Source organism: Oncorhynchus masou, chromosome 9 (assembly GCF_036934945.1).
Source record: "Oncorhynchus masou masou isolate Uvic2021 chromosome 9, UVic_Omas_1.1, whole genome shotgun sequence".
NCBI classification, from domain to species: Eukaryota; Metazoa; Chordata; class Actinopteri; order Salmoniformes; family Salmonidae; genus Oncorhynchus; species Oncorhynchus masou.
Window position 1 is genome coordinate 13,549,246 of NC_088220.1, and position 27,011 is coordinate 13,576,256.

Sequence of the window (27,011 nt, forward strand, 5' to 3'; positions counted from 1 at the left end):
TTCCCCAGCTCTGCTCTGGCCTGATACACCCCTTCATTCCCCAGCTCTGCTCTGGCCTGATACACCCTTTCATTGCCCAGCTCTGCTCTGGCCTGATACACCCCTTCATTCCCCAGCTCTGCTCTGGCCTGATACACCCTTTCATTCCCCAGCTCTGCTCTGGCCTGATACACCCTTTCATTACCCAGCTCTGCTCCGGCCTGATACACCCCTTCATTCCCCAGCTCTACTCTGACCTGATACACCCCTTCATTCCCCAGCTCTGCTCTGGCCTGATACACCCCTTCATTACCCAGCTCTGCTCTGGCCTGATACACCCCTTCATTCCCCAGCTCTGCTCTGGCCTGATACACCCCTTCATTACCCAGCTCTGCTCTGGACTGATACACCCCTTCATTCCCCAGCTCTGCTCTGGCCTGATACACCCCTTCATTTCGCAGCTCTGCTCTGGACTGATAAACCCCTTCATTCCCCTGATACACCCCTTCATTCCCCAGCTCTGCTCTGGCCTGATACACCCCTTCATTCCCCAGCTCTGCTCTGGCCTGATACACCCCTTCATTCCCCTGATACACCCCTTCATTCCCCAGCTCTGCTCTGGCCTGATACACCCCTCATTCCCCAGCTCTGCTCTGGCCTGATACACCCCTTCATTACCCAGCTCTGCTCTGGCCTGATACACCCCTTCATTCCCCAGCTCTGCTCTGGCCTGATACACCCCCTCATTCCCAAGCTCTGCTCTGGCCTGATACACCCCTTCATTCCCCTGATACACCCCTTCATTCCCCAGCTCTGGTCTGGCCTGAAACACCCCTTCATTCCCCAGCTCTGCTCTGGCCTGATACACCCCTTCATTCCCCTGATACACCCCTTCATTCCCCTGATACACCACTTCATTCCCCAGCTCTGCTCTGGCCTGATACACCCCTTCAATCCCCAGCTCTGCTCTGGCCTGATACACCCCTTCATTCCCCAGCTCTGCTCTGGCCTGATACACCCCCTCATTCCCCAGCTCTGCTCTGGCCTGATACACCCCTTCATTCCCCAGCTCTGCTCTGGACTGATACACCCCTTCATTCCCCTGATACACCCCCTCATTCCCCAGCTCTGCTCTGGCCTGATACACCCCTTCATTCCCCTGATATACCCCTTCATTCCCCAGCTCTGCTCTGGTCTGATACACCCCTTCATTCCCCTGACACACACCTTCATTCCCCAGCTCTGCTCTGGCCTGATACACCCTTTCATTCCCCAGCTCTGCTCTGGCCTGATACACCCCTTCATTCCCAACACACAACACAAACAAAATAAAGGTGAGAGGTAAAGTGAAAGAACAATGATTAAGGAGTGGACATCAGAGAAGAGGAGTTTTACTTATAGAAAGAGCGAGAGAGAGAGAGCAAGGTTGGCTGGGATGATTTAAAACAGCCTCGACCTCCCAACTCTCACCTGTCAATCACAACTTTCCCCATCAGTCCCCCAGACCAAAAACACGTGCACTGAACTGCAGGTGTGTGTGTGTGTGTGTGTGTGTGTGTGTGTGTGTGTGTGTGTGTGTGTGTGTGTGTGTGCGCGTGTGTGTGTTTGTTTGCAGGTCAGTGCTGTGAAGCGACCAGCACCTTAGGGAAGGTCTGTCTGCATAACTATGAGCCAGCAAGTGAGATGGATGGAGGCAGAGAAAGATAGAGAGGGATAGAGGGAGAAAGAGGCCGATGTAGGTATGGAGGGAGAGAGGAACCGAGAGAGAGAGAGAGAAAGAGAGGGGGATAGGGATACAGGGAGAGAGTGAGAGAGAGAGAGAGAGAGGGATAGGGAAGCAGAGATGCAACTTCTGGAACAGGAAGCTGCTAGCAATGACATCATTTACCCGGGAGGAGCACTTCCTGTTTGACATTCTTCACTCAAGACACACACACACTTGCCAGGAAACCTCCATCAAGACACACACACATACAAATACACCCATGCACACAAACACACACACAAACATCCTAAAACAGCTCAGACCAAAGCTGTAGTTCACAAGATTACCAATCAGAGCAAATAAAATAACTTTTGATTTAGTGTGTGGGTGTGTGTGCCTATTGTCTACAGCAGAGTGATTGTTAAGTGGAGAGTTGAGTTGATTTAAGACTTCTCTGGGGTGGAGAGAGATGAAGTGTGCTGAGCTCAACTGAAACTGAAATAAATACACGCGTGAACTCTCTGCAGTGTGTGTGTGTGTGTGTGTGTGTGTGTGTGTGTGTGTGTGTGTGTGTGTGTGTGTGTGTGTGTGTGTGTGTGTGTGTGTGTGTGTATGTGTGTTAATGAAGTAATGACCACTGCATCACTGTGGCTGGGTTAGTAGGGGATCTCTATCTGGCTCAGTTTGTGTGTGTGTGTATTTTGTGTGCATGTGTGTTTGTGTGACCACTGTTCTGCTCCAGTGAAGTGGAAGGCCTCACCTCAGCGCTCTGAGACAGCTGCACCCCAACACCACAGCTTCAGCCTGCCCATCACTGTGTGTGTGTTCATCTCTCTTTGCATAGGGGTTTACCCCTGTCCTCCCAGTAGTTTGACTGAGCCAAGCTGGCAGCATGTTAACCCTTCACACACAGTTAATAGTGAAACTCTGATCTGATAAGTAGATGAATGAAGTTACCGTATGTGCTGTGTTGGGCCAACCTGGTCCCAGGACTAGACGTAACATACTAAATGTAAATCCAAGACACTCCAATTAGTATGATATGTTACGTTTTATATGGTATGTATTCATTTGTGGATGTCCATCATCCATTTCATATAATATGAATTACAATTTGAATATATTCCGAATTTGCAAAACGCCTGATATATTACAAATTGCAATTTGTTGTGGCTAACATTAGCTAGATGGCTAACGTTAGCTAGGCTAGGGGTTAGGGTTAGAGGTTAGGGTTACGTTAGGGTTAAGGTGAGGGTTAGCGTTAGGGTTAGCTAACATGCTAAGTAGTTCCAAAGTAGCTAAAAAGTAGTAAGTAGGGCTGTGTTGGGCGGTGTGGGCTGTGTTGGGTAGTGTGGGCTGTGTTGGGTGGTGTGGGCTGTGTTGGGTGTTGTGGACTGTGTTGGGTGGTGTAGACTGTGTTGGGTGGTGTGGGCTGTGTTGGGTGTTGTGGACTGTGTTGGGCGGTGTGGGCTGTGTTGGGTGGTGCTGGGCTGTAATATTTTTTTGGCTGCACTGGGCTGTGCTGGGCCATTTTGGACTGTGCTGGGCTGAATTGTGTTGGGCTATGCTGTTCTGGGCTGTGCTGAGCTGTGCTGGACTAGGCTGGGCTGAACTGTGCTGGACTATGCTGGGCTGAACTGTGCTGGACTGTGCTGGACTGTGTTGGGCAGTTGTGCTATGATGTGCTGGACTGGGTTGGGCTGTGTTGTCCTATGCTGCGATGTGTTGGACTGTGTTGGGCTGTGTTGTGTTGGACTTTGCTGAGGATCAGGTGTGAGGATTAGGACACAGGAAAAATATTTCCTCCTTTTCCTCTCAATCACACACACCTCCTGGATTAGAAAACAGGTCAGGTGAGAAAAGAGAAGGACAGAAGGAGAAAGGAGCACTTTGTGACATCGGATGATGTAAAAGGGGCTTTAAAAATACATTTGATTGATTGAGAGGAGGATGTACTTGCTTGCTCATTTTGCAGCACTATATTCTTATCAGTTGTAATAGCCCATTCAGCATTTCCACAAACAAGGAAACAAACTACACTGAACACCTTCCTAATATTGAGTTGCACACCCTTTTGCCCTCAGAACAGCCTTCAATTCTAAAGCCATGACCGATACAAGGTGTCGAAAGCGTTCTGGCCCATGTTAACTCTAATGCTTCCCACAGTTGTGTCAAGTTGGCTGGATGTCCTTTGGGTGGTGGACCATTCTCGATACACACAGGAACCTATTGAGCTTGAAAAACCCAGCAGTGTTGCAGTTCTTGATACAAACGAGTGCACCTGGCACCTACCACCATACCCTGTTCAAAAACACTTACTTTTTTGTCTTGCCCATTCACACTCTGAATGGCACACGTACACAATCCATGTCTCAATTGTCTCAAGGCTTAACTTCTTGGTGACTGGGGGGCAGTATTGAGTAGCTTGGATGAATAAGGTACCCAGAGTAAACTGCCTGCTCCTCAGCCATAAAAGCTAGAATATGCATATAATTAGTATATTTGGATAGAAAACACTCTGAAGTTTCAAAAACTCTTTGAATGATGTCTGTGTGTAACAGAATTCATATGGCAGGCGAAAACCTGAGAAAAATCCAACCAGGAAGTGGGAAATCTGAGGTTTGTAGGTTTTCAACTCATAGCCTATCGAAGATGCAGTGGGATATTGGTCTTGTTGCACTTCCTAAGGCTTCCACTAGAGGTCAACAGTCTTTAAAACCTTGTTTGATGCTTCTACTGTGAAGTGGGGCCGATTGAGAGGGGATTGAGCCAGGTGTCTGGCAGATTGCCAAGAGCTAGTGACACGCAGTCATGTGAAAGTTAGCTTGCGTTCCATTGCTTTTCTACAGACAAAGGAATTCTCCGGTTGGAACATTATTGAAGATTTATGTTAAAAATATCCTAAAGATTGATTCTATACTTCGTTTGACATGTTTCTACGACCTGTAATATAACTTTTTGGACTTTTCGTCCGACCTTTTCACTGGATTGCACGCGCGTTTGGATTTACTTACCAAACATCCTAACAAAAGGAGCTATTTGGACATAAATGATGAACTTTATCAAACAAATCAAACATTTATTGCTGATCTAGGATTCCTGGGTGTGCATTCTGATGAAGATCATCAAAGGTAAGTGAATATTTATAATGTTATTTCTGACTTCTGTTGACTGCACAATATGGCGGATATCTTTTTGGCTTGTTTGGTCTCTGAGCACCGTACTCAGATAATTTCATGGTATGTTTTTCCGTAAAGTTTTTTTGAAATCTGATACAGCGGTTGCATTAAAAATACTTCCTTAACATGCTTCCTTCCCTTCATATATACTGATTGATGTGGATTTAACAATTGACATCAATAAGGGATCATAGCTTTCACCTGGATTCACCTAATCAGTATATGTCATGGAAAGAGCAGGTGTTCCTAATGTTTTGTGCACTGAGTGTATGAGGCTGGAACAGACTCAATTATAAACTGGGTGGTTTAACCCCTGAATACTGATTGGCTGAATGCCGTGGTTTATCAGACCATATGACATGGGTATGGCAAAATATTGATTTTTACTACTCAAATTAGGTTGGTAACCAGTTTATAAGAGCAATAAGGCACCTCGGGGGTTCATGATATATGGCCAATAAACCGCCGCTTTGCGTCATGCTTAAGAATGGCCCTACGCTGGGTAAATTGGCAAAACACCACACCATTTTGGGCCTTAACACTTAATTATAGAGTACCAATCAAAAGTTTGGATACACCTACTCATTCAAGGGATTTTCTTTATTTTGACTATTTTCTACACTGTAAAATAATAGTGAAGACATCAAAAGTATGAAATAACACACATGGAATCATGTAGTAACCAAAAGAGTGTTAAACAAATATATTTTATATTTGACATTCTTCAAAGTAGCCACCTGTCACGACCTTCTTGATGTCAGAAGGTGAATTCACCAATTTGTAAGTCGCTCTGGATAAGAGCGTCTGCTAAATGACTTAAATGTAAAATGTAAATGACTTCCGCCGAAGTCGGTTCCTCTCCTTGTTCGGGCGGCGCTCGGCGGTCGGCGTCTTCTAGCCATCATCAATCCACGTTTCATATTCCATTTGTTTTGTCTTGTCTTCTCACACACCTGGTCTCAATATCCCCCATTACATGTTGTGTATTTAACCCTATGTTCCCCCCATGTCTTTGTGTGGAATTGTTTATTGTAAGTGCATGTGCACGTTTTCTCTGGTGTGCGATGGGTTTTGTACCAATTTGTTTATTGTTCTGGTTTCCGGTGGTTTTATGAATAAAACTGCTCCGTTGATTACCCGTTTTGCTCTCCTGCGCCTGACTTCCCTGCCACCAGTTACGCACTCCCTCACACCACCCTTTGCCTTGAACCCAGCTTTGCACACTCTTGGTATTCTCTCAACCAGCATCATGAGGTAGTCACCTGGAATGCATTTCAATTAACAGGTGTGCCTTGTTAGAAGTTCATTTGTGGAATTTCTTTCCTTCTAAATATGTTTGAGCCAATCAGTTGTGTTGTGACAAGGTAGGGGTGGTATACAGAAAATAGCCCTATTTGCTAAAAGACCAAGTCCATATTATGGCAAGAACAGCTCAAATAAGCAAGAGGTAACCACAGTTACGTATTCTGCAGAGGATAAGTTCATTAGAGTTACCAGCCTCAGAAATTGTAGAAAATGCTTCACAGAGTTCAAGTAACAGACACATCTCAAAACCAACTGTTCAAAGGTGACTGCATGAATCAGGCATTTGTGGTTGAATTGTTACAAAGAAAGCACTACTAAAGGACACCAAAAAGAAGAAGAGACTTGCTTGGGCCCAGAAACATGAGCAATGGACATTAGACGGGTGGAAATCTGTCCTTTGGTCTGATGAGTCCAAATATGAGATTTTTGGGTCTAACCACCGTGTCTTTGTGAGACACAGAGTAGGTGAACGGATGATTTCCGCATGTGTGGCTCCCACTGTGAAGCATGGAGGAGGAGGTGTGATGGTGTGGGGGTGCTTTGCTGGTGAGACTGTAAGTGATGTATTTAGAATTCAAGGCACACTTAACCAGCATGGCTACCACAGCATTCTGCAGCAATACACCATCCCATCTGGTTTGCGCTTAGTGGGACTATCATTCATTTTTCAACATGACAATGACCCAACACACCTCCAGGTGTTGCATCAAATGACCTGCCCTCCACAATCACCCAACCTCAAGATGGTTTGGGTTGAGTTGGACTGCAGAGTAAAGGAAAAACAGCCAACAAGTGCCCAGCATATGTGGGAACTCCTTCAAGACTATTGGGAAATAATTCCAGAAGCTGGTTGAGAGAATACCAACAGTGTGCAAAGCTGTCAACAAGGCAAAGGGTGGCTACTTTAAAGAATCTGAAATATAAAATATATTTTGATTTGTTTAACACCTTTTTGGTTACTACATGATTCTATACGTGTTATTTCATAGTGTTGATGTCTTCACTATTATTCTACAATGTAGAAATATGAAATAATAAAAAAGAATCCTTGAATGAGTAGGTGTGTCCAAACTTTAGACTGGTACTGTAACATGGCAACTTCCACTTCGTCGTATAACCATTTCTCCAATGCTGTACACCAGCCTCTCTCCTCTCTCTCCCCTCTCCACTCTCTCGCCACTCCTCTCTCTCCTCTGCTCTCTTTCCTCTCTCTCCCCTCTCCACTCTATCCCCTCTCCTCTCTCTCCCCTCTCGTCTTTCTCCTCTGCTCTCTTTCCTCTCTCTCCCCTCTCCTCTCTCTCCCCTCTCCATTCCCTCCCCTCTCCTCTCTCTCCTCTGCCCTCTTTCCTCTCTCTCCTCTGCCCTCTTTCCTCTCTCTCCTCTGCTCTCTTTCCTCTCTCTCCTCTCTCTCCCCTCTCCTCTCTCTCCTCTCTCTCCCCTCTCCCCTCTCCACTCTCTCCCCTCTACTCTCTCTCCTCTGCTCTCTTTCTTCTCTCTCCACTCTTCTCTCTCCTCTCTCTCCTCTCTCCTTTCTCCTCTCTTCTCGGTTCTGACTTAAAATATGAGGACAACTACAAAAACAACTACACATACCTAGGTGTCTGGCTAGACTGTAAACTCTCCTTCCAGACTCATATTAAACATCTCCAATCCAAAATTAAATATGGAATCGGCTTCCCATTTCTCCTTTGGCCACCTTTCCTTCCAGTTCTCTGCTGCCAATGACTGGAACGAATTGCAGAAATCGCTGCAGTTGGAGACTTAAATCTCCCTCACTAGCTTTAAGCATCAGCTATCTGAGCAGCTTACCGATCGCTGCAGCTGTACACAGCCCATCTGTAAATAGCCCATCCAACTACCTACCTCAGCCCCATATTGTTTATATTTACTTTTTTGCTCTTTTGCACACCAGTATTTATACTTGCACATCATCATCTGCACATCTATCACTCCAGTGTTAATTTGCTAATTTGCTACTTTGGCCTATTTATTGCCTTACCTCCCTTATCTTACCTCATTTGCACACACTGTATATAGACTTTTTCTATTGTATTATTGACTGTATGTTTGTTTATTCTATGTGTAACTCTGTGTTGTTGTTTGTGTCACACTGCTTTGCTTTATCTTGGCCAGGTCACAGTTGTAAATGAGAACTTGTTCTCAACAAGCCTGGCTGGTTAAATAAAGGTGATTTTTTTTAAGGACAGTATAGGCTGGAGGTTCAGCTTGTTTCACTGAGACTGATACAGGTACATTACAGGCTGGAGGTTCAGCTTGTTTCACTGAGACTGATACAGATACATTAAAGGCTGGAGGTTCAGCTTGTTTCACTGAGACTGATACAGGTACATTACAGGCTGGAGGTTCAGCTTGTTTCACTGAGACTGATACAGGTACATTACAGGCTGGAGGTTCAGCTTATTTCACTGAGACTGATACAGGTACAGTACAGGCTGGAGGTTCAGCTTGTTTCACTGAGACTGATACAGATACATTACAGGCTGGAGGTTCAGCTTGTTTCACTGAGACTGATACAGGTACAGTACAGGCTGGAGGTTCAGCTTGTTTCACTGAGACTGATACAGGTACATTACAGGCTGGAGGTTCAGCTTGTTTCACTGAGACTGATACAGGTACAGTACAGGCTGTAGGTTCAGCTTGTTTCACTGAGACTGATACATGTACATTACAGGCTGGAGGTTCAGCTTGTTTCACTGAGACTGATACAGGTACAGTACAGGCTGGAGGTTCAGCTTGTTTCACTGAGACTGATACAGGTACATTACAGGCTGGAGGTTCAGCTTGTTTCACTTGAGACAACTCAACATAACAACTAAGACTTGACAGAAGCAACCCTGAGCTGCTCAATGCTCATCACACACCCTGGCACACCTTCCTCCTCTGTACAAATCACAGGCAGCACAGGGGTGGAGCCTGCTTACCTGTCAATGATGACGGGGTCAGAGGGCGTCTCGTTTCTGTTGCCACAGCTCTTCTTATCACAACACCGACTGAGAGAGGGATGGAAAGAGAGAGAGAGAGAGAGAGAGAGAACAGAGATTACAGAGATTACAGAGATTACAGATATTACAGAGATTACATAGATTACAGAGAAGAGAGAGATTACAGAGAAGAGAGAGATTACAGAGATTACAGAGAAGAGAGAGATTACAGAGATTACAGAGAAGAGAGATATTACAGAGAAGAGAGAGATTACAGAGATTACAGAGAAGAGAGAGATTTGGGAGAGGGGAGAGAGAAATATAGATAGGGAGAGGAGAGGGAATGTGTGTTCAATCAAAAAGGTGCCTAACAGATCAGTCAATCAATCAAATCAACATAGTTTTAGTAAGTAAGGTGAGGTGACTGAGGTTATCAGGAAATGCTGGGGCAGAGACAGCTTCAGGTTCAGAACTCTCTGAAGCCTTTGGGGCTCTATTCTCAGTTAGCACCATGTCTCTATTCTGACATCATTAGAAAACCAGACATTCTATCTTCTCTATTTCCCACAAGGACTCTTTCTCCACCTCCCTCCTTATCTCCCTCCCTTCCTACCTTTCTGCAACTCTCTTTCTCAATTCAATTCAATTTAAGGGCTTTATTGGAATGGGAAACATTGCCAAAGCAAGTGAAACAGAATATAAACAAAAGTGAAATAAACAATACAAATAAACAGTTAACATTACACTCACAGAAGTTCCAGAAGAATAAAGACATCAAATGTCACATTATGTACAAATAGTTCAAGCTAAAAAATAAATAAACATAAATATGGGTTGTATTTACAATGGTGTTTGCTCTTCACTGTTTGCCCTTTTCTTGTGGCAGCAGGTCACAAATATTGCTGCTATGATGGCACACTGTGGTATTTCACCTAATAGATATGGGAGTTTATCAAAATTGGGTTTGTTTTCAAATTCTTTGTGGGTCTGTGTAATCTGAGTAAAATATGTGTCTCTAATATGGTCATACATTTGGCAGATTAGGAAGTGCACATAGCCTGTCTTCTGTTGAGTGCCAGGTCTGCCTACAGCGGCCTTTCTCAATAGCAAGGCTTTGCTCACTGAGTCTGTACATAGTCAAAGCTTTCCTTCAGTTTCGGTCAGTCACAGTGGTCAGGTATTCTGCCACTGTATACTGTCTGTTTTTTAAAATTTCAAATTCTTCCCAGTGGTGTAAAATATTTAGTAAAAATGGCGCCGGAGAAGAAGGCAGACATTTTTCGTGTCTCCAACCGATTGTAGTTTTTGTTCGTATTTGCATGTTGTTTCTTGCCGCTACCATTCCTTATGACCGAAAATAACTTCTGGACATCAGGACTGCGATTACTGACTGGCAGAATCCTTTTTTTATTTTAACGATTCTGACGAGCCTGAAGCAAACGATATACTGCTTTCTTGGGAACAGGCCCAGATCCCATTGATTTGCGTGAAGAGGAAGAGGAGAAAAAGGAGCCAGAGGGCAGGCTGCCTTCTGGGAATCCGTAGGGGATCGAATAAACCCCACTTCCTTCCATTCTGCTAGCAAACATGCAATATTCAGAGAATAATATCAATGACTTACATGCAAGATTAAACTACCAATGGGGACATTCAAAACTGTAATATCTTATGCTTCACAGAGTCGTGGCTGAACGACGACACTATCAACATACAGCTGGATGGTTATACGCTGTATAGGCAGGACAGAACAGTTGTATTCTGCCATTTGCAAAAAAGAAAACGCTCACCAAGGGGTGGCGCTCCTAGTAGCCAGGCACTTTAATGCAGGGAAACTTAAATCTACCAAAGTTCTATCAGCATGTTAAATGTGCAACCAGAGGGGGAAAAAAATTCTGGACCACCTTTACTCCACACACAGAGACGGCTACAAAGCTCTCCCTCGCCCTCCATTTGGCAAATCTGATCATACTTCTATCATCCTGATTCCTGCTTACAAACTAAAATTAAAGCAGGAAGCACCAGTGACTAGATCAATAAAAAAGTGGTCAGATGAAGCAGATGCTCAGCTACAGGACTGTTTTGCTGGCACAGACTGGAACATGTTCCGGGATTCCTCCAATGGCATTGAGGAGTACACCACATCTGTCATTGGCTTCATCAATAAGTGCATCGATGACGTCGTCCCCACAGTGACCATACGTACATACCCAAACCAGAAGCCATGGATTACAGGCAACATCCGAACTGAGTTGAAGGATGGAGCTGCCGCTTTCAAGGAGTGGGACTCTAACCCGGAAGCTTATAATAAATCCCGCTCTGCCCTCCAACGAACCATGAAACAGGCAAAGCATCAATACTGGACTAAGATCGACTAAGAACGAATCGTACTCTGATGCTCGTCGGATGTGGCTTGAAAACCATTACAGACTGAAAAAGGGAAGCATAGACGAGGGTTGATGTTTGAAAAACTTTGTCGGCGGCATGGAGTGAAGATTCCTGCTGCGGCAGGGTGTTCGGTGGAAGAATGGAGCTTAGCAGTTGCCGCTATCATTAGGTATGAGAGCATAAAATCAGCCTCAAGGACGAATAGCGCTGTGGTGATATTCTTAGATTCCATTGAAAAGGTGAATATGATAGTTGAAAATGGTGTTGTATTGCACGCTAGTTCTCGGGACAATAACGTACCAAATACACAGACGTCAGTATTTCCTCTTATGAACCCGGCAAAGAAAGTTATACTTTCTAAAGTGCCACCATTTGTTAGAGATGAAGTGTTGCAGCAAGAGGTATCTCCATTTGTTAGAGATGAAGTGTTGCAGCGAGAGTTATCTCCATTTGTTAGAGATGAAGTGTTGCAGCAAGAGGTATCTCCATTTGTTAGAGATGAAGTGTTGCAGCGAGAGTTATCTCCATTTGTTAGAGATGAAGTGTTGGAGCGAGAGGTATCTCCATTTGTTAGAGATGAAGTGTTGCAGCAAGAGTTATCTCCATTTGTTAGAGATGAAGTGTTGCAGCGAGAGTTATCTCCATTTGTTAGAGATGAAGTGTTGCAGCGAGAGTTATCTCCATTTGTTAGAGATGAAGTGTTGGAGCGAGAGTTATCTCCATTTGTTAGAGATGAAGTGTTGCAGCGAGAGTTATCTCCATTTGTTAGAGATGAAGTGTTGCAGCGAGAGTTATCTCCATTTGTTAGAGATGAAGTGTTGGAGCGAGAGTTATCTCCATTTGTTAGAGATGAAGTGTTGGAGCGAGAGTTATCTCCATTTGTTAGAGATGAAGTGTTGCAGCAAGAGTTATCTCCATTTGTTAGAGATGAAGTGTTGCAGCGAGAGTTATCTCCATTTGTTAGAGATGAAGTGTTGCAGCGAGAGTTATCTCCATTTGTTAGAGATGAAGTGTTGGAGCGAGAGTTATCTCCATTTGTTAGAGATGAAGTGTTGGAGCGAGAGGTATCTCCATTTGTTAGAGATGAAGTGTTGGAGTGAGAGTTATCTCCATTTGTTAGAGATGAAGTGTTGCAGCGAGAGTTATCTCCATTTGTTAGAGATGAAGTGTTGGAGCAAGAGTTATCTCCATTTGTTAGAGATGAAGTGTTGCAGCGAGAGTTATCTCCATTTGTTAGAGATGAAGTGTTGGAGCGAGAGTTATCTCCATTTGTTAGAGATGAAGTGTTGCAGCGAGAGTTATCTCCATTTGTTAGAGATGAAGTGTTGCAGCGAGAGTTATCTCCATTTGTTAGAGATGAAGTGTTGGAGCGAGAGTTATCTCCATTTGTTAGAGATGAAGTGTTGCAGCGAGAGTTATCTCCATTTGTTAGAGATGAAGTGTTGCAGCGAGAGTTATCTCCATTTGTTAGAGATGAAGTGTTGCAGCGAGAGTTATCTCCATTTGTTAGAGATGAAGTGTTGGAGCGAGAGTTATCTCCATTTGTTAGAGATGAAGTGTTGCAGCGAGAGTTATCTCCATTTGTTAGAGATGAAGTGTTGGAGTGAGAGTTATCTCCATTTGTTAGAGATGAAGTGTTGGAGCGAGAGTTATCTCCATTTGTTAGAGATGAAGTGTTGGAGCGAGAGTTATCTCCATTTGTTAGAGATGAAGTGTTGGAGCGAGAGTTATCTCCATTTGTTAGAGATGAAGTGTTGCAGCAAGAGTTATCTCCATTTGTTAGAGATGAAGTGTTGCAGCAAGAGTTATCTCCATTTGTTAGAGATGAAGTGTTGGAGCGAGAGTTATCTCCATTTGTTAGAGATGAAGTGTTGCAGCGAGAGGTATCTCCATTTGTTAGAGATGAAGTGTTGGAGCGAGAGTTATCTCCATTTGTTAGAGATGAAGTGTTGGAGTGAGAGTTATCTCCATTTGTTAGAGATGGAGTGTTGGAGTGAGTGTTATCTCCATTTGTTAGAGATGAAGTGTTGGAGCGAGAGTTATCTCCATTTGTTAGAGATGAAGTGTTGCAGCGAGAGGTATCTCCATTTGTTAGAGATGAAGTGTTGGAGCGAGAGTTATCTCCATTTGTTAGAGATGAAGTGTTGGAGTGAGAGTTATCTCCATTTGTTAGAGATGGAGTGTTGGAGTGAGTGTTATCTGCATTTGTTAACTTGTTGAGAGAGAGTTATCTCGTCATGGTCAACTTGTATCTACAATAAAAAAGGTTATTTTTGGATGCAAATCTCCTTTCCTGAAACATGTCGTATATCATAAGTGCACATGATTTAAAAAAAGGATACTGACGAACTGAATTTAGCATTCAGTTTAAGATTGACGGATTTGATTGTGCTCTATGCTTTTACTGAACCAATTACAAACTTTGGCTGTGGGAAGAGTGGGACATTTGGTATGTTATTGTTCCGAGAACGAGCGTGCAGACCCCGGAAACAGCTCTAGCGTTGGTGCAGCTAATGCACCACTTTGAAGGGATGAACATGCTAAGGGTTCAGGGGAAGGGAGAAGGTGGGCAGATGTGGTTGGAAAAGTAGGAAAGGAGAGTGGTGTGGCTACAGGGGCTTTTACGGTGGATCAGAGCAAAGAGGTAGGGGAAACAGCCGGTGAGACTGGGGAAACAGCCGGTGAGACTGGGGAAACAGCCGGTGAGACTGGGAAAACAGCCGGTGAGACTGGGGAAACAGCCGGTGAGACTGGGGAAACAGCCGGTGAGACTGGGGAAACAGCCGGTGAGACTGGGGAAACAGCCGGTGAGACTGGGGAAACAGCCGGTGAGACTGGGGAAACAGCCGGTGAGACTGGGGAAACAGCCGGTGAGACTGGGGAAACAGCCAGTGAGACTGGGGAAACAGCCGGTGAGACTGGGGAAACAGCCAGTGAGACTGGGAAAACAGCCGGTGAGACTGGGGAAACAGCCAGTGAGACTGGGAAAACAGCCGGTGAGACTGGGGAAACAGCCGGTGAGACTGGGGAAACAGCCGGAAAGTATTGGAGGTCAACTGGAGATTGAAATGAAGGTTCTCATTCTAAGAGGAAGGTAGAGATTGATAAAACAGTTGAGGATGAACAGGAAGTAGAGATTGATAAATCAGTTGAGGATGAACAGGAAGTAGAGATTGATAAATCAGTTGAGGATAAACAGGTTGAAGTGATGATGCTATTTCCCTCTGGGGAGGATAGCGAGAGTGAGTCATCTGACGCATCACAACAAAATAGCGAGTGAAATGGGGTGGAAGGGAGGTATGGGATTGAGAAGGTACGTCAATTTCTGAGATTGACAAAAGAGAAGAAATATATGCAGGATTATGTAACAGATGTTTTTCCTGAAAGTGATTTGTTTATTGAATATGCAAAAGTTCTGATGTCAAAAATAACGCGGGGAGTTTTGACAAGCCCTGAAATCGCTAGACAGAAGAAACTTGGCATGAGAGTAACAGGTGATTTAAATTCTAAAGGAAATTAAAGAGTTCAGTCGTAGCCTTAAATCTGTAAAGTGATGTGTTTTCTGTCTCTTACTCTGTATTTTTATTTTGTTTGTAATATTGAAAATGAAGTCGTGGCAACAGGAGTGGGGGGGGGGCAGTGGTGTGTCGTTCTCAAAAGGGTTTTTGACTTTGTCATATAAGGTTGAAGAGGTAGTTGAGCATTAGAGCGAGGTATGAAAACATCACTATGTGTTTATTAAATGAATGTATTTGCCCCAGGATGGTAGTTGAGTGTATGTTTTTTAGAGACATTATCAAATACCATTGAGAAATGTAACACTAAGGCTTATTTATTTCTTGCTGTGGATTTTAACTGCACAGTCAGTGATTTAGATAGAAACCACAAAGAACCTCATATAGCCTTAAGGACTTTTTAAAAATGCCTTATTGTAACGCATGAACTGTGTGATATTTGACGGAGCCAACATTGAGGCCCATGTGAGAGAGAACACCATCTCTCTGGCCAGGTAAAATAGGTTTTATTGTTTTGAGCATCAATCTCAGGTCTGTAAATCAAGTGTGATAACCTCAGTGGGATTGTACAGGTGGTGGTGGTGTACATTAATGCTGTAAAACCCAAAAGAACATACTGGCATTTTAATATAACTTTATTGAGTGATGCTCACTTCAGGAAATGTTGTAGTTTTTTTCTGGGAGAGGTGGAGAGGTTTCTGGGAGAAGTGGAGAGGTTTCTGGGAGAGGTGGAAAGGAGAGGTGGAGGGGTTTCTGGGAGAGGTGGAGGGGAGAGGTGGAGAGGTTTCTGGGAGAGGTGGAGAGGAGAGGTGGAGGGGTTTCTGGGAGAGGTGGAGGGGAGAGGTGGAGAGGTGGAGGGGAGAGGTGGAGAGGAGAGGTGGAGGGGAGAGGTGGAGAGGTTTCTGGGAGAGGTTTCTGGGAGAGGTTTCTGGGAGAGGTGGAGAGGTTTCTGGGAGAGGTGGAGAGGTTTCTGGGAGAGGTGGAGAGGTTTCTGGGAGAGGTTTCTGGGAGAGGTGAAGATGTTTCTGGGAGAGGTGGAGAGGTTTCTGGGAGAGGTGAAGAGGTTTCTGGGAGAGGTGGAGATGTTTCTGGGAGAGGTGGAGAGGTTTCTGGGAGAGGTGAAGAGGTTTCTGGGAGAAGTGGAGAGGTTTCTGGGAGAAGTGGAGAGGTTTCTGGGACAGGTGGAAAGGAGAGGTGGAGGGGTTTCTGGGAGAGGTGGAGGGGAGAGGTGGAGAGGTGGAGGGGAGAGGTGGAGAGGAGAGGTGGAGGGAGAGGTGGAGAGGTTTCTGGGAGAGGTTTCTGGGAGAGGTGGAGAGGTGGAGGGGAGAGGTGGAGAGGTTTCTGGGAGAGGTGGAGAGGTTTCTGGGAGAGGTGGAAAGGAGAGGTGGAGGGGTTTCTGGGAGAGGTGAAGATGTTTCTGGGAGAGGTGGAGAGGTTTCTGGGAGAGGTGGAGAGGTTTCTGGGAGAGGTTTCTGGGAGAGGTGAAGATGTTTCTGGGAGAGGTGGAGAGGTTTCTGGGAGAGGTGGAGAGGTTTCTGGGAGAGGTGGAGAGGTTTCTGGGAGAGGTGAAGATGTTTCTGGGAGAGGTGGAGAGGTTTCTGGGAGAGGTGAAGAGGTTTCTGGGAGAGGTGGAGATGTTTCTGGGAGAGGTGGAGACGTTTCTGGGAGTGGTGGAGGTCTCAAAAGGCCAGTTTTTTATCTCTTCAACGGTGGTGATATTTAGAGAAAATCCAGATTCAACAATTCTGTACATGATGAATGTCACCAGAGACATCAGCAGATCAATAAACGCCTGAGAGTCTTAAATAGGGGAACTCCTGACGTTGGTTGAGACCGCAGGAGACCGAGGCCATATTCAGGCCCTCAAGAGGCCTGCTGGCTATCAGAGCACAGGGGGCATTGGTGAGAAGTACGTTTCAGGGAATCTCTGAAATGGATGCCTCATCCAAATTTTTCTTTGGTTTAGAGAAAAAGAATGGACCAAGAATTATTCATTACCTCATATCAGCTGTTGAACAAGAGCCTACTAGCCGTAGTGAAATTAGAAAGAGGGCAGTAGAGTTCTTTGCTGAGCTCTACAAGTGTGAGTACAAAGAGAATAAAACAGTGACACAATAGTTCCTTGATGGGCTCCCACAGGTGGCTGCAGAAGCTCAGGTTGAACTAGAGCAACCATTGTCTTTGGAAGAGCTCAGTTTGAACTAGAGCAACCATTGTCTTTGGAGGAGCTCAGGTTGAACTAGAGCAACCATTGTCTTTGGAGGAGCTCAGGTTGAACTAGAGCAACCATTGTCTTTGGAGGAGCTCAGGTTGAACTAGAGCAACCATTGTCTTTGGAGGAGCTCAGGTTGAACTAGAGCAACCATTGTCTTTGCAGAAGCTCAGGTTGAACGAGAACCACCATTGTCTTTGCAGGAGCTCAGGTTGAACTAGAACAACCATTGTCTTTGCAGGAGCTATACACTGCATTAAAAGGCATGGAAATTGAAGGGCACCAGGCATTTATGGGCTTCCCATTTACTTTTTAAAGTATTTTTGGGCCATGTTGGGAGAGGCTAGCAGTAGTTAACAATAGTTTGACCTGAGGGTTACTACCGATAAGCTGCAGGAGGGCTGTCCTCACCCTACTGCCAGAAAAGGGTGATCCTAGGGAGGTGAAGAACTGGAGGCCGGTGGCCTTAATGTGCACTGATTATAAGATCCTGTCCAAGGCTTTATCCAACAGGCTGAGGGGGGTGATGGGGCAAATCATACACACGGACTAGTCCTACTGTGTTCCCAGTAGGCAGATAGGGAATAACATTTCCCCGATTGTGGATTTTTTTGGGTTGGATGCTGGTTTAATTTCAATTGATCAAGAAAAGGCATTTGTTCGAGTTGAACATCAATACTCACGGCACACTTTTGAAGAATTTGGTTTGGTTTTAGTGTTCTTTGCAGGAATGCTATATGCCATCGCTATCGAGCCACTACTAAATGGCATTAGAATTCGCATTGAAGGGGTTACATTTCTGAGGATATTCCTCCTACTCGTCTCTCAGCCTACGCTGATGATATAGTAATGTTTGTGAAAAATCAAGCAGAGGTGGATAGTTTGAGTCTCATGGTTGAGCGGTTTAGGGGAAAAATTGGGAAAAAACTTGTGCTTTACAGATTGGAAAATGGTCTGGAAGGATCATGGCTTTGCCAGGGGGGCTGTAATAGCGCAAGGGAGGAAGAATCTGGTGAAAGGCAAAATCATCACCCTAAAACAGTTAATGGTCATGGCTGGGCCCATCTTAATGGATGGAGGACGGTTGGCTGAACATTTGGGGTTGAGGTCGGAAAGGATTGTCGGACAACTGCTGGGAAGCTGCTGGAAGGCTCTGTCAGTAGAAGAGTGGTTTATACTTAATAATCACAAGAAGAAGGTACAAAATGAAAATGCCCAATTTTCAAGACTACGGATTACACCAAATATCCCAAAGTCAGAAAGAAAGGCATTGTTAGTGGATTTGAGAGGGTTGGAAGAGGTGGGTTTGGATGAGGTGAATGGGAAGGACTTACATATGGGGTGTGTCAAGGTTTTGAATAAAGATAAATTGAAGAATAGAAAATACACTCCTTGGAGGGTAAAACTGGGCCTTGGTGACAAGGTAAAGCCAGCATGGAGAGCACTGTACAAGCCACCGTTACTAAAGGGTACTGGTGACATGTAATGGAGGGTGTTGGTGACAAGGTAAAGCCAGCATGGAGAGCATTGTACACGCCACCGTTACTAAAGGGTACTGGTGACATGTAATGGAGGGTGTTGGTGACAAGGTAAAGCCAGCATGGAGAGCATTGTACAAGCCACCGTTACTAAAGGGTACTGGTGACGTAATGGAGGGTGTTGATGACAAGGTAAAGCCAGCATGGAGAGCATTGTACAAGCCACCGTTACTAAAGGGTACTGGTGACATGTAATGGAGGGTGTTGATGTCAAGGTAAAGCCAGCATGGAGAGCATTGTACAAGCCACCGTTACTAAAGGGTACTGGTGACATGTAATGGAGGGTGTTGATGACAAGGTAAAGCCAGCATGGAGAGCATTGTACAAGCCACCGTTACTAAAGGGTACTGGTGACATGTAATGGAGGGTGTTGATGACAAGGTAAAGCCAGCATGGAGAGCATTGTACAAGCCACCGTTACTAAAGGGTACTGGTGACATGTAATGGAGGGTGTTGATGACAAGGTAAAGCCAGCATGGAGAGCATTGTACAAGCCACCGTTACTAAAGGGTACTGGTGACATGCAATGGAGGGTGTTACATGGCATCATTGCAGTTAATGCTTGTGTATCTGTCATTAAATCAGATGTGGGAGATGGATGTCGTTTTTGCAACATAAAGAGAAACCATTTGTCACTGTTTTATGGCGTGTGAGAGGATAAAGCCTCTCTCTGAGATACTAGAGTCTTTGTTTACAGCTGTAGGGGAGATGTTCAATAACACTGTTTTATGGCGTGTGAGAGGATAAAGCCTCTCTCTGAGATACTAGAGTCTTTGTTTACAGCTGTAGGGGAGATGTTCAATAACACTGTTTTATGGCGTGTGAGAGGATAAAGCCTCTCTCTGAGATACTAGAGTCTGTTTACAGCTGTAGGGGAGATGTTCAATAACACTGTTTTATGGCGTGTGAGAGGATAAAGCCTCTCTCTGAGATACTAGAGTCTTTGTTTACAGCTGTAGGGGAGATGTTCAATAACACTGTTTTATGGCGTGTGAGAGGATAAAGCCTCTCTCTGAGATACTAGAGTCTTTGTTTACAGCTGTAGGGGAGATGTTCAATAACACTGTTTTATGGCGTGTGAGAGGATAAAGCCTCTCTCTGAGATACTAGAGTCTTTGTTTACAGCTGTAGGGGAGATGTTCAATAACACTGTTTTATGGCGTGTGAGAGGATAAAGCCTCTCTCTGAGATACTAGAGTCTTTGTTTACAGCTGTAGGGGAGATGTTCAATAACACTGTTTTATGGCGTGTGAGAGGATAAAGCCTCTCTCTGAGATACTAGAGTCTTTGTTTACAGCTGTAGGGGAGATGTTCAATAACACTGTTTTATGGCGTGTGAGAGGATAAAACCTCTTTGAAATAATTGAGTCTTTATTTACAGCAGTAGAGGAGATTTTCAAAAACACTGTTTAATTTTGGGGTTTCAATATAGTAAGCAAAATAAAATAAAATGTGAACTGTTACATTTTCTTTTGGGACAAGCTAAGATGTCGTCACATCCTGATCTGTTTCACCTGTCCTCGTTATTGTCTCCACCCCCTCCAGGTGTCCCTTATATCCCCCAGTGTATTTATCCATGTGTTTCCTGTCTCTCTCTGACAGTTCGTCTTGTATGTTTCCAAGTTAACCAGCATTCCTGTTTCCTGTTCTCCTGCTTGTTGCCTTCTCCTTATTCCAGTCCTCCTGGTTTTGACCCTTGTCTGTTTCAGGACTTTGTACCCGCCTGCCTGACCATTCTGCCTGCCGTGACCACTAGTCTGTCTGTCACTCTGTACCTCCTGGACTCTGATCTGGTTTTGACCTTTTTGCCTGTCCACGACCCTTCTCTTGCCTTCCCCTTTGGATTAATAAACATTGTAAGACTCCAACCATTTGCATCTGGGTCTCGCCTTGTGCCTTGATAGATGTAATTTTTTTCTGAGCAGGAAACATAAAATAGATACTGGATATGGACAGGATGTAAGATGTGTTTTTAAAGGATTAGTCAAATCTAGAATAAAAGTTAATTTTAAGTCCTTCTCGGCTGTAAAAGATTGTCGTTGAGGAGAAGTGGGTTTATGAAGGAGAGAACTATTTTTTGTTGATGAAATTAGTTAATGTATATATATATATATATATATATATATATATATGCTTTAATATTTAATTTAACACATTTTTATTTAGGAACGAGATGTTTGTTGTTAAATTTCTGAAAAGGCACAGTGTGCCATTATTTGTGTTAACAATTAAGTATGAAATAAAGGTTTTATAAAACCTCAACTTTCTCTCTATACACTAGATGACCAAAAGTATGTGGTCACCTGCTTGTCCAACAACTCATTCCAAAATCATGGGTATTAATATGGAGTTGAAGTTGGTCCCCCATTTGATGCTATAAATGCCTCCACTCATCTGGGAAGGCTTTCCACTAGATGTTGGAACATTGCTGCGGGGACTTGCTTCCATTCAGCCACAAGAGTATTAGTGAAGTCAAGCACTGATGTTGGGGAATGAGGCCTGGCTCACAGTCTTCATTCCAACTCATCGATGGGGTTGTGTAGGCCAATCAAGTTCTTCTACACCGATCTCAACAAACCATTTCTGTATGGATCTCATTTTGTACACAGGGGCATTGTCATGCTGAAACAGGAAGGGGCCTATCCCAAAGTTGGAAGCACAGAATTATCTAGAATGTAATTGTATGCTGTAGCGTTAAGATTTCCCTTCACTGGAACTAAGGAACAAAGCCCGAAACATGAAAAAAAGTCCCAGACCATTATTCCTCCTCCACTAAACATTACAGTCGGCACTATGCATTCGGGCAGGTAGTGTTCTCCTGGCATCTGCCAAAGCCATATTTGTCCATCGGGCTGCCAGATGGTGAAGCGTGATTCATCACTCCACTGCTTCAGAGTCCATTGACGGTGAGCTTTACACCACTCCAGCCGACGCTTGGCGTTCCGCATGCTGATCTTACGCGCTTAAGCACATAGCAGTCCTGTTCTGTGAGCTTGAGTGGCGGTTGAGCCGTTGTTTCTCCTAGAAGTTTCCACTTTGGTCCTGTTCTGTGAGCTTGAGTGGCGGTTGAGACGTTGTTTCTCCTAGAAGTTTCCACTTCGGTCCTGTTCTGTGAGCTTGAGTGGCGGTTGAGCCGTTGTCTCTCCTAGAAGTTTCCACTTCGGTCCTGTTCTGTAAGCTTGAGTGGCGGTTGAGCCGTTGTTGCTCCTAGACGTTTCTACTTCACAATAACAGCACTAGCAGGGCAGAAATATGATGCACTGACTCATTGGAAAGGTGACATCCTATGACGGTGCCACGTTGATAGTCACTGAGCTCTTCAGTAAAGCCATTCTGTTGCCAATGTTTGTCTATGGAGATTGCATGGCTGTGTGCTTGAAATAGCCGAATCCACTAATTTGAAGAGGTGTCAATATACTTTGTATACATAGTATATCTCGTTCTCTCTCGCTCCTCTCCTCCTCCCATCCTCTGACTCTCCCTAACCCCAATCTCTCCCTCTCTCCCTCTCAGAACTGGGTCATGCTGTGGTCCCACAGTACCTGGGGAGAGTTGCATTTTGGGTAGAGGGGGAGGGGGAAGCAGACTGATGAGCTGTTTCTGAATAAACCGATCATCTGACTGTACCCAGGGGAGACAAACACACACTGAGAATATATGTTTGCATAATCCCTCTCTCTCTTTCTCTCTCTCTCTCTCTCTCCCTTTCTTTCTCTCTCTCTCTCTTTTTCCCTCTTTCTTTCATCTCCCTCTTTCTCTCAACACATGTTATCCGTCTTACCTGCACATAATCTCGTGAGTCAGTAGAACCCGACACATCTCAGGGTTCTTATCCTGTCCCTCATAGATGATCGCCTGGAGAGGGAGAGAGGGAGAGAGGGAGAGAGGGAGAGAGAGATGTTTGTTAGTAAAACAGTTTGCATCGTAGTGATTCTTCTTTACATCCTCACACAAAATGTTTTTCATCTGGTAGCATGAGATATATAACATGTGAGCAGTTGGTCTGCCAGACTGTAGTATAGTGCACCATCTGGCCCTTCCAGCACCTCTTCCAACATCCACAGTCCAGTTTCACCTCTCGCCAAACACACTTACAAACACACACACACACACACTGTCACAATTCATGAAAGAGATGGTACCTGTTTGGTCATGGAATCGATGAGGCGCACGTAAAAGTCCTGTTCTGTCCTGATACCTATAGGCAGAGTGAGATATACCGTAAAGAGAGAGATATACAGTAAAGAGATATAAACAGTAAAGAGAGAATTATAGATACAGTAAAGGGAGAGATATACAGTAAAGAGAGAGATATACAGTAAAGAGAGAATGATATGCACTAAAGAGAGAGAGAGAGATACAGTAAAGAGAGAATGATATACAGTAAAGAGAGAGAGATACAGTAAAGATAAAGATATACAGTAAAGATAAAGATATACAGTAGAGAGAGAGATATACAGTAAAGAGAATGATATACAGTAAAGAGAGAGATAGATACAGTAAAGAGAGAGATACAGTAAAGAGAGAGATATACAGTAAAGACAGCGCTATGCAGTAAAGAGAGAGATATACAGTAGAGAGAGATACCGTAAAGAGAGATATGCAGTAAAGAGAGAATGAAAGATACTGTAAAGAGAGAGATATACAGTAAAGAGATATATATATATATATATATATATATATACAGTAAATAGAGAGATATATAGTAAAGAGAGAATGATATACAGTAAAGACAGCGCTATACAGTAAAGAGAGAGAGAAATACAGTAGAGAGATATACCGTAAAGAGAGAGATATACAGTAAAGAGAGAATGATAGATACAGTAAAGAGAGAGAGATACAGTAAAGATAAAGATATACAGTAAAGATAAAGATATACAGTAAAGATAAATATATACAGTAGAGAGAGAGATATACAGTAAAGAGAGAGATATGCAGTAAAGATAAAGATATACAGTAAAGAGAGAGATATACAGTAAAGAGAGAGATACAGTAAAGAGAATCATATACAGTAGAGAGAGAGATACAGTAAAGAGAGAGAGAGAGATACAGTAAAGATAAAGATATACAGTAAAGAGAGAGATATACAGTAAAGAGAGAAATACAGTAAAGATAAATATATACAGTAGAGAGAGAGATATACAGTAAAGAGAATGATATACAGTAAAGTGAGAGATAGATACAGCAAAGATAAAGATATACAGTAAAGAGAGAGAGATACAGTAAAGAGAGAGAGATACAGTAAAGATAAAGATATACAGTAGAGAGATATATACAGTAAAGAGAATGATATACAGTAAAGTGAGAGATAGATACAGTAAAGATAGAGATATATAGTAAAGAGAGAGATATACAGTAAAGAGAAGGATATACCGTAGAGAGAGAGAGATACAGTAAAGTGAATGATATACAGTAAAGAGAGATATACAGTAAAGAGAGAGAGAGATACAGTAAAGATAAAGATATACAGTAAAGAGAGAATGGTATACAGTAAAGAGAGAGAGACAGATACAGTAAAGAGAGAATGATATACAGTAAAGAGAGAGAGATACAGTAAAGAAAAAGATATACAGTAAAGATAAAGATGTACAGTAAAGAGAGAGAGATACAGTAAAGAGAATCATATACAGTAGAGAGAGAGAGAGAGATACAGTAAAGAGAGAGAGATACAGTAAAGATAAAGATATACAGTAGAGAGAGAGATATACAGTAAAGAGAATGATATACAGTAAAGTGAGAGATAGATACAGCAAAGATAAAGATATACAGTAAAGAGAGAGAGATACAGTAAAGAGAGAGAGATACAGTAAAGATAAAGATATACAGTAGAGAGATATATACAGTAAAGAGAATGATATACAGTAAAGTGAGAGATAGATACAGTAAAGATAGAGATATACAGTAAAGATAGAGATATACAGTAAAGAGAGAGATATACAGTAAAGAGAGAGAGATACAGTAAAGATAAAGATATACAGTAAAGAAAGAATGGTATACAGTAAAGAGAGAGAGACAGATACAGTAAAGAGAGAGAGATACAGTAAAGAGAATGATATACAGTAGAGAGAGAGATACAGTAAAGAGAGAATGATATACAGTAAAGAGAGAATGATATACAGTAAAGATAAAGATATACAGTAAAGAGAGATATACAGTAAAGAGAGAGAGATACAGTTAAGATAAAGATATACAGTAGAGAGAGATATACAGTAAAGAGAATGATATACAGTAAAGTGAGAGATAGATACAGTAAAGATAAAGAGATACAGTAAAGAGAGAGAGATACAGTAAAGAGAGAGAGATACAGTAAAGATAAAGATATACAGTAGAGAGAGATACAGTAACGAGAATGATATACAGTAAAGAGAGAGATATACAGTAAAGAGAGAGATATACAGTAAAGAGAGAGATATACAGTAAAGAGAGATATACCGTAAAGAGAGAGGTATACAGTAAAGAGAGAGATATACAGTAAAGAGAGAGATATACCGTAAATAGAGAGGTATACAGTAAAGAGAGAGATATACAGTAAAGAGAGAGATGTACAGTAAAGAGAGAGATATACCGTAAAGAGAGAGGTATACAGTAAAGAGAGAGATACAGTAAAGAGAGAGATATACAGTAAAGAGAGAGATGTACAGTAAAGAGAGAGATGTTAGAGATACAAATGGAGAGACAAAGAGAGTTGGCCTATACACTGAGTATACCAAACATTAGGAAAATAATTCTTTAACCTGTCTCCTCCCGTTCATCTACACTGATTGAAGTGGATTTAACAATTGGCATCAATGAGGGATAATAGCTTTTCTCTGGATTGACCATGTCAGTCTATGTCATGGAAAGATCAGGTGTTCTGAATATTTTGTACTCACTGTATGTACTTTATTTGAATTGAATGCTGTTAGTGTTTGCGATGTGCTCAGAATCATAGACCTAATGGTCATTTCAGTTTCAGATTCAATTCAAATACAATATTCTGGATTGGTTCATGCTAAAACAGACAGAAGGCCATCGTTCACCGAGCCACATACATAAGGTCCAACTATACATGACATAGGCTATTGAATAAACTATTTGTAAAAAGTAGATATTCAAAAATTATAGTATTAATAGGCTAATACTAATACTTACATTAAATTAATGATTTGTATAATAATAACAATCAGTATTATTTTCATATATCAACAAAACATTTACTGTCATTATTTTTATCCCATATATTTTATTCAAATCATTTGTGTGTGTGTGTGTGTGTGTGTGTGTGTGTGTGTGTGTGTGTGTGTGTGTGTGTGTGTGTGTGTGTGTGTGTGTGTGTGTGTGTGTGTGTGTGTGTGTGTGTGTGTGTGTGTGTGTGCTGACCGTACCATTGCTGTATAGGAGCTGTAACCTGTACTGTATCCCATTGTTGGTTTTTTCCCCTGGCGTTTCCTGCCAACACACACTCAGTCAAGTCAAGAAGAGCAAATCCACAACACACACTCAGTCAAGTCAAGAAGAGCAAATCCACAACACACACTCAGTCACGTCACGAAGAGCAAATCCACAACACACACTCGGTCACGTCACGAAGAGCAAATCCACAACACACACAGATTTACAAAAGGCCAAAACATTATCTTTAAATGTACTAAAATATATATTTCAATATCAATATCAGAAACGATATATATAATAACTTTAAAAAACGATATGTCAATAATTTCCAAAAAAACGTCCCAAGATAAACAGAACTTATGGGAATGACTTCACTGCCTTGGTGCCATATGTGAAATTACTATTGGTAGGCTACGAATTCTGGCTTATAATACTATACTAATACATTTTATTGTTTTGAACCAAATACATTAGATGTTAATACTGCAACAATAGCCTACTAGAAGAAAATTGCATGTCTAAAGAGTTGACTGGAGACACTTGCAAACTTGCATAAATAATTCAAAACGGTTAGTGCTGTAATATTGTCAATAGCTATAAATTATGCTACAATTTCACATTAAAACAATGGAATATGTGCACATGATCGACGCGCCCAGGGATTTGAATAATTAATACAACACAAAGTATCGAACAGCTTGGACTGCGGATTCCTACCATGTGGTCTAAACTAATATAAGAAAAACTCTAATCCATATCAATATAAATTATTGTAAGTCAGCATTTGCATTGTTAATTGTAGTAGTAAATTAAGCAATATATTAATAAGGCTAATGTATGTAAATAAACTGCTGCAGATGTCAAATCAATGTATAAT

The 27,011-nt window shown here is 42.8% G+C and overlaps 1 protein-coding gene across 2 annotated transcripts in view; it reads right to left on the bottom strand.

The window, feature by feature from the left end:
• Positions 1-27,011, bottom strand: part of LOC135545544 (transcription factor COE1-A-like) — a 149,773-nt gene that overhangs the window by 121,057 nt on the left and 1,705 nt on the right. For both annotated transcript variants that reach the window (XM_064973214.1, XM_064973213.1), the window contains exons 3-6: positions 26,125-26,188; positions 22,903-22,958; positions 22,542-22,615; positions 9,111-9,179 (exon numbers count right to left, since the gene is read on the bottom strand). In XM_064973214.1, coding sequence (XP_064829286.1) covers positions 9,111-9,179; positions 22,542-22,615; positions 22,903-22,958; positions 26,125-26,188 — 263 coding nt within the window. The remainder of the gene's footprint in view (positions 1-9,110; positions 9,180-22,541; positions 22,616-22,902; positions 22,959-26,124; positions 26,189-27,011) is intronic.